The sequence below is a fragment of the Sphaerodactylus townsendi genome, linkage group LG13 (assembly GCF_021028975.2).
Source record: "Sphaerodactylus townsendi isolate TG3544 linkage group LG13, MPM_Stown_v2.3, whole genome shotgun sequence".
NCBI lineage: Eukaryota > Metazoa > Chordata > Lepidosauria > Squamata > Sphaerodactylidae > Sphaerodactylus > Sphaerodactylus townsendi.
The window spans coordinates 34,737,927-34,746,456 of NC_059437.1; the positions used below are offsets into that span (position 1 = coordinate 34,737,927).

At 42.4% G+C, this 8,530-nt stretch overlaps 1 protein-coding gene across 1 annotated transcript; it reads right to left on the reverse strand.

Moving 5' to 3' along the window:
• Window positions 1-1,961: 1,961 nt before the first annotated feature.
• Window positions 1,962-7,584, reverse strand: YWHAH (tyrosine 3-monooxygenase/tryptophan 5-monooxygenase activation protein eta). Its single transcript, XM_048514979.1, has 2 exons — window positions 7,052-7,584; window positions 1,962-3,426 (listed from the first exon to the last, which is right to left on the reverse strand). Exons 1-2 carry the CDS (start codon window positions 7,136-7,138, stop codon window positions 2,770-2,772), a joined length of 744 nt encoding a protein of 247 aa, XP_048370936.1. The 5' UTR covers window positions 7,139-7,584; the 3' UTR covers window positions 1,962-2,769.
• Window positions 7,585-8,530: the final 946 nt, after the last annotated feature.

Sequence of the window (8,530 nt, forward strand, 5' to 3'; positions counted from 1 at the left end):
GGTGAGGTTCACAGATTCTGTTTGCTTGCGATGTAACGCAAAGTTTTTATGGTGCTCCTTTTTTGCCCTGGATGGTGATTGGAGTTTTTGTGTAAGATATCTGTCTGTGTGTAGGTAGGTTTTCTGGCTATACCCGTGTGTCCCAATTGCTATGGTTTGGTTTGCTTGGATGGCTAAAACATCTAAAAAATGGCAGTTTTTCCTTCATTTTTTCTTTCTCCATAGTAAATTGGATGTTTGGGTGGATCTTGTTGATATGGTCCAGGAACTTGTTTAGTTCTTCTTCTCCGATGGCTCCAAATGGTGAATGTATGTCATCCACATAGCGGAACCATATGGTCAGGCTTTTTTTTGGTGCTTTGTTTTTTCAGGGGCTTTGTTTCTCAAAATGTTCCATATAGAAATTAAGCTATTACTACAGGGGCTAAAGAGAGGGCTACCATGGCAAACCATCTTTCTGTTCATAGTATTCATTATCCCACTGGAAGTAGCTGGTAGTGAGACAATGTTGAAACAGGGCTGTGATGTCTTTTGGGAATTTCTGGTTAATGAGTGTCATGGTGTCTGCTATGGGGACCTTGGTGAATAGGGACACCACATCAAAACTGATCAGTTTGTCATTGGGGTTGAGTTTGAGTTTGCTGATTTTTTCAATGAAGTGAGTTGAGTCCTTAATGTAATGTGTAGTAAGTCCAATATGGATTTGCAGTTGTGTGGCCAGAAACTTTGCCAAATCATATGTAGGAGATCCAATTGCACTCACAATAGGTCTGAGTGGAGTGGAGTCCTTGTGGATTTTTGGGAGTCCATAGAGTCTAGGAGGGTGAGCTTCAGATTTGCAGAGACGTTTGCGAATGATTTCTTGCTTTCCCAACATCAGATCCTCTGAAGATGCCAGCCACAGATGCAGGCGAAACGTCAGGAGAGAATGCTGCTAGAACACGGCCATACAGCCCGGAAACCACACAGCACCCAAGTGATTCCGGCCGTGAAAGCCTTCGACAATACACTGATGCTTTGTGTTTGAAAAGTTGTTTTCCCCCAGGGAGTTTATCAAAAAGTGAGTGCAATACAGAAAGCAAATTTAATCAGCTACACCCTGTCTTAATCTGACCACAGATCTATCAGACTAAAAATCAGGAGATATACAGAAGACCGTTCAAAGGTCATATTTTTGGCCTTTATAAACTGGCTGTAGAATTGCTATGGCAAGAACTTTACTCTAGACAAATCATGTCTAAATTGACAGCCATGAAAGGATCATTTTAACCACTACCCACACATGAGTCCATAGTGCATGCCCATTAATCCAAAGCCAAAGATACTTGTTTGTACTCTGTAGATACATGCTCTTTGGTCCTGATGTGGCAATAAAAGCATATATGGGGAAAAACTATAGCCAGTTAGGCTTCATGTGTATTCTTAAAAAGACTATTTGAATATATGAGGCTGAGGAGGATCGGAATCTGTTCCTTCAGGTGACTTTGGAGTCCTTGCAGTTACACTGAATGTACTTGGCTGCATTTTGCCACATCTTTGGGCAGCCTGGCAAGACTTCCCTTATACCAAACAGGAGGAAAATGTGCATGGAAAATAGTCAAGAACTGTCCTCATAACAGTGTCTCTCTCAGGACACTGACAACATTAGAGTAATCTGTTCCTTTATGCTATCTCTAGAACAGGGGTAGGGAACCTGCGGCTCTCCAGATGTTCAGGAACTACAATTTCCATCAGCCTCTGTCAGCATGGCCAATTGTGTGGTTCTACTCACCTAGCAAATGACAAGTGAATCTGTTCAGTGAACTGGCTGATCAGTAATTAGTCTGTGGACTCACAGAATAAAAGAGAAATGTGTATCTTCCACAAGCAGAGAAACTAGCCAAGCATTGGTTGCAAATAAGGCAACAAATTCACCTTTTCTTATTGCTATGAGAACCCACCCAACAATAAGGCACAGCATCTCGTTCTTTAAAAGTTTATTTAGATCCCTTAATTAGACACACCGCAAGCATCATTTTGTTTAGTAAATACAGGACATCTTACAGCCAATACCCCCCAAAGCAGCAGTTTATTTTTTGTTTAATTCCAAAACATTTAATTTAGAATTCCGGTCTCTCATCATCATCCATCTTAACATGGGCTAACAGTGACACAGAGCTGTCAGAATTCACAGGCAGGCAACTGAACAGCCAAAAAATTTACCGAAACAAAATTCATGATTTTTCAAACTTAAAAAAAAGTTACAAATATCAAAACCTCTCAAGATGCATTGCCTGAAACCAAAGTCTGTGAACATTAAGAGGCCAACACAGGTTACAACACTGCCACTTTAAAACTGATGAAGATAAAATCAGTTCACCCCTTCTTATGGTAGTTTCAACTGGCTGATGGGATCAGCATATTCTTCATTTGTTTTGAATGTACAAGGCATACCGCTTGATATCTGCCCCTTCCTAACATAAAACTGAATTGTTTAGACTTTTGATCAATTCCCCTCTCTTCATTATGATAACCAATATATTATAAATTAAATGAAACTAAAATGTCTCATTTCGCTCCTACACAATCAATATGCCGCTATAGTGATACAGGGCTGATACACCTTTCAGTCCAGCAATGCATATGAAGAGCTGTCTGATGCATCATCAGGCAGACCTCATAGCTGTGCCAACAATACAGATATGCTTAGCACTAGATACATAGTGTGATTGTGGCAAGGAAGTATTGGTGATGGGGGGTTGATGGTAAGCTGTGATGGAGGAAAGCTCTTCAGTTGTTGCCCTCCCCTGCTTCCTCATCTTGCTGGTCGCTTGTCCAGAGCGTGAGGTTGTCTCGAAGTAGCTGCATGATAAGAGTGGAGTCCTTGTAGGAATCCTCATTGAGTGTATCCAGCTCTGCAATGGCATCATCAAAGGCTTGTTTGGCTAGAAGGCAGGCCTGCTCGGGGGCATTCTGGATTTCATAGTAGAACACGGAGAAGTTGAGTGCCAGCCCCAGCCGGATTGGGTGCGTGGGCTGCATGTGCTCTTTGCTGATCTCAAAGGCTTCTTTGTAGGCAGCCTCTGATGCTTCCACAACACTGTTCTTCTTTTCACCTGAAGCCACTTCTGCTAAGTAGCGGTAGTAATCACCTTTCATTTTCAGATAAAAGACCTTGCTCTCATATTGAATGTCACCGCAGTTCTTGATCAAGAACTTATCTAGGAGAGCTAGAACATCATTACACACGGTCTCCAGCTCCTTCTCAATCTTCTCCCTGTATGCTTTAACCTTTTCCAGCTTCTTTTCATTCCCATCAGTCATGGTTTTCTGTTCTATGCTGCTGATAACTCGCCAGGAAGATCGCCTGGCGCCAACAACATTCTTATATGCTACAGACAGCAAGTTTCTGTCTTCATTTGAAAGGGGTTCGTTCAACTCAGTCACCTGCAAATGCACACAAAGACTTTCAGACAATCTGGTTACAGGGACAAATCAACCTCCCCCCCAATAAGATACACCTCATACAAACAAGCTTCATCAATGTCTTCTTAAAAATCTAAGGAAAACCAGCTACTGTCATTTCAACCAAGCACAAAAGGAAATAAATTTTAAAGAACTACTTCGGAAAGCCTTGAAGTCACTGACATTACCACAGTTCCTAAATTCTTCAATGTGTGAAAATGATTCAGTAGTTTAGCTATAGTACAAAAGGGCAGTAGCATTCAAGATAATATTCACCATTGTTTTACCCAGGATCCAGGGAACAAAGGGCTGCTTTAGACAATACTACTCACCCCTACATATTGGGGGACATTTGTGGGTCTGCATGCTTCCTTTTCGATTCTTCTTTCATTCTGTCATTGGATGTGTCTTACTCTGGATACTGAAACCATTTTCTTTGCACACACAGACAGAGATTCTTCTATGGTAACATTTGGTTTCTAAAATCTGACTATTTGACGTGTGTGTGTAGATTAACCAAGAGATTTTTACAACAAAGTAAGGGCTATAGTCCATTGTCCTAAATAAAGATAAAGTAGTCTCCTGTGAGCGTCTCTAAAGATATTTGAACAAAAAGTAGAAGAGAAAGGTTTTATTTAGCCCCAAGCCTCTGTTTTTGAGATGATGAAGAAAGAAAGCTCCTTGCTGTAGCATAGAAACATGCTACAATATCCTTCTTTTAGCTTTCCTGTACATACAAATACATTTTTGGGGAAAATTCCTTCTTTCCTACTCTGAGACTAACCTGTCAAGATAGCTTGCTGTAAATATGCTTCTGCTATGAAAAGATGGAATAGCAAAAACTCACAGTTATGAACACCACTGCAAATAACAAAATAATCTTTTCTACCATACATTAAGAAAATTAGAGGGCACTAGAGGAAGGGCCCTGGCAAAAATGCCATTGAATAAAGACATACTTTATAGTATCAAAACATCAGAGCCAAAGCAAGCAAATATACAAGGTTGGGGAAAAAATCCCATGAATTCAATTCCATGCAGGGGCCTAAGAACTGATTTCTCTTCTTGTCCTTACACAAGTTTGGCATTTAGAAGTGTAATTCTGGCACCCAGACCTTGGAAACAGTTAAGTCCCTGCTGTTTTATGTTCCATATTGTATGGAACAGCAACTGTACTCTTTAAATGGATTAAAATCAATTGAGGAAATACCCAATTAGGTCTGCATTATACAGATTACTACCCCTTACTTCAGAGTCAAGTAGAACATAATCATGTTTGACAGATCAGCTACTGCTGACTTCACAGTGTTGTGCAAGTCTATTACAGAAATTTCTCATTAGTAGTTATGAAGCTCACTTCTGGTCTTTACTTGCTTACCCCCGTTTACAATGGATGCTCAAGGCATGCACAGTGATGTGTTTTTAGATCACCTGAAGGGAACAGCATTAAGCACACACAAAGCAGAAATTATTTGTACCTTTAAAAGCCTGTGTAAAGTATTAAATGCAATGGAGTTGTAAAATGTGATATTTAAGTCTCAAGGTGAAATCTTTTCATTTTTAAAATATAATTTTTGATGTAGGACTTCTTTAAAAAAACGTGTAGGCTATGCTCCTGCAAGTCGTGCCTTTGGCTATCTCATAACAGAAACATTCTGATAGAAAACAAAACCAAATAATAGGCATGTAGTAAAATTCATGCAAAGATTAAATAGTCAGTTTGAAAATACACATTTAAGAAAGATGTTGATTACTACCTCATTCAGTATGTCACTGCTGCAGTTACAAGTTCATGTCAAATTATTCTTTTCCAAGTTCTCCTTAATTTTCTTTTGTAGACTGCAATTTTGGGGCTTATCTCAAGGAATACTGTGAACATGTCTGACTGGTACATCTCAATATATTTCAGAAAGAAACATCAGACAAATATTAACATAATTAGCTTTTAAAAATAATATGGTTGAGGGTAGTCTTACTTTGTTAAACTGATATGAATTTGAAACAGCATAGGTAGGTCATGCCAGTGTATAGCTTATGAGGTGTCGCAAGTATTTAACTGGCTTAAAATAAGCCTGGGTTCCATTTTAGATAAAAGAGATCCTGAAATTTGCCTTCAGGTATCCGAAAGTCCACCCACCAGCTGGCGGAAGAGCAAGTTCCCAAGACGCTCTGGTGAGGACAGCAACCAGCAGCAACACGTATTCCCTCCCTGCAAGCTTCTATTTATGCAGCAGTAATGAAGACAGGAGTCTATAACCATTTCCCACCTCTTCCAAATCTCAGTGTGAGTCTGATACAGGCAAGGCCTACTCCAATTTTACTGCAGTATTGAAAATATGGGAAGACATCAGCCATTTCATTTTAAATGCAAGATAAGATGGTCATAGATACCTCAGCTCACATAACAAGGTTCAAGCCATTAATCCCATGATGGTACTAAGAATACATGTAACAGCCTCTCAACCAGAAATCGTAAATTACAAACCCAGAAAACGTAAATTACATTTCATTTTATTTTATGATTTTACATTTTATGTTTTTATTACTATTGATTGTTTCCTGATTGCTTACTAGACCTATATGACAATCATTATGTGCTGTACCTTATGATTCTTGACAAATGTATTTTCTTTTATGTACACTGAGAGCATATGCACCGGAGACAAATTCCTTGTGTGTCCAATCACACTTGGCTAATAAAGATTCTATTCTATTCTATTCCCAAAATGTAATGGCTCCTTTCCATAACATTGGCTCGAATTTCAGGAAGCCATATAAATGGGAGAACTAAACATATGCATTTTAATACTGCAATTCTGCAGAATTTTTTCCATGTAGAGAATTTAAGCTCTCATTTTCTCTCTATAGGTATGAATGACATAACTAACATCCACAAAGGATAGGCGACTTGAACAGAAACACAGTGCACACATTCCTCACTGAGGAACAGTTATCGATTTGAACCCCACCCTAAGATAAAACAGTTAGTCATATCACCAAGCATATTCAGGTGGACTGGAATGCCTTAGTGCAAACCACATACATATGTGCACACAAAACCCCTTAAAAAGCAACCCCCCTCCACCAAAAAAAAAATAAAAACTTCCAGAAGAGTCACACATTGGAACAAACTGGTTGCTTGCAGCATTGGAGAGGTGAATGTCCTTATACCGAATTACATTCCTGTCCTCTATATTAACATTCAATAGTCTAGCACCACGATTCCTCTCGCTCATTTCCCTTGTGCAAGTCTGCCTCAAATCCCCATGCCACTCGAGTTCACCACCTCTCTCTCTTCATTTTCCAACACACAAGGGGGCATCACCTGCTTTCATAATTGGAGGCAACCAGGATCAGGACAGACAGGATAGGAAGAGAGAAAAGGGTTGACGTGAAGTGGGACCCACTAAGGCCCTTCGGGGCTGAAAGACCACCCAGAAGAGTCTACCACCTCCCTCGAAACCTTACCTGCAGAGAGTCAACGGCCCCTTCGCAGATGGAGAGGGGCGCAGGGTGTTGGCTCTCTCGCAGCCACGTGCAGGCTGCAACGGCGGGGCCCGAGGGGGGCGCCGAGTGCCTCCTGAGGACCCCTCCCCCAGCGACTCACCGATTTCATGGCCGTGGCCATGTCGTCGTATCTCTCCGCCTGCTCGGCCAGGCGAGCTCGCTGCAGCAGTTGGTCCCGGTCGCTCATGGCTGCCCCCTCCGTCGTGGCACTGGCAGGTCGGACGATCAGGCAGAGCTCTCGGCGGCAGCACCCTTCCTCGAGTCCTTGCAGGGCCAACGGGAGCGGCGCCTCAGCGGCGGCTCCCTCTTACCTCAGGCCGGCCACAGAGCGCGCGAGCGGATATCAGCGAAAGCGCGCCGTTGTTTTTCCTCGCATGCGCACGCGCGCACTTACAGCATTGACCAGGACCGGGCAGTGGTTGAGGGGCTTCGAAGAATATGAGCATGCGCGCGAGCTCCCTGCGACCGTTGACGGTGGCTCCCGCCAACCTTTTCCAGAAGACGGGGGGGGGGGGGTTACCTATACTAGGATCGCAGCGACTCCAGCTCTGCTAGTGTCCTTTTACTCACATAACGCATGCGCAGTGAGGACAATGAGCGGGTGGACGGGGACAGTGAGTGACGCGAAGCAGCCGGGCCGCCGTTCTATTTCTAGGTGACGTCAGATACTATAAATAGCTTCTGCACTGTAGCGAAGAATTGGGCGGTGTCAGCGCACGCGTGTCAGAAGTGCTGCATTGCAAAGGGCGGTGGTGCGCGCGTGCGCAGAATGGCATTGCAGAGAGGGTGTGTCCGGGAGGAGGCAAACGTTTATCGTAATCTCTTTTTAGTTTAGTCATTGGGGCATCCTTTGGTCAGTGGGGTTGGGGGGCCTTGGGGTTGGGGCGCTGGGGCGTCGACTGTGCACGTTTAGCTGGGAGTAAACCCCAGTGAATAAAGTGGACCTTACGTGAATATACTTAGAATTTCACCGCAAGCTGGCATAGTAAAGGGCACGATGTACCCTGGTGCTGTTTGAAGGTGTGCACCTGACACATAGATAGGGTTGTGAACTTCCAGTGGTGGCTGGAAACTGCCCCAAATTACGGCTGGTTTCCAGGCGACAGAGATCAATTCCCTGGGGAAAAAATGGCTACGTTAGAAGGTGGGCTATATGCTGATGTCCTTACCCAAGACCTACCTTATTCAGGTTCCACGCACGCTCAAAATGTCTAGGTATTTCCCAACGCAGTTGGCAACCCTGCACCTAGAACGAATGTCCTGCTGTTTTGAAGAGGTTTAGTGTGTGGAAATGTATTATTGTAGCATTTTATGAGCAGAGATGTAAATTTTCTCGAAATTATCACGCTGTAGAAATCAGACTTTTTTAAAATAGTGAAAATGCTGGGGAAAACTGAAATATATGCAGGGCACATTCTTCTATGAAGCCTAAACCAATTTTGGTACTTTAAAAAGGTTTAATATCTTACCCTATTGATGCACAACATATTAATTTACATGTTTGTGGAATTTAAAAGTACAAATGCTTTAGTTCTGTATAAGTAAAATTGCTTATATCTGATATTAACGTGAGAGGCAG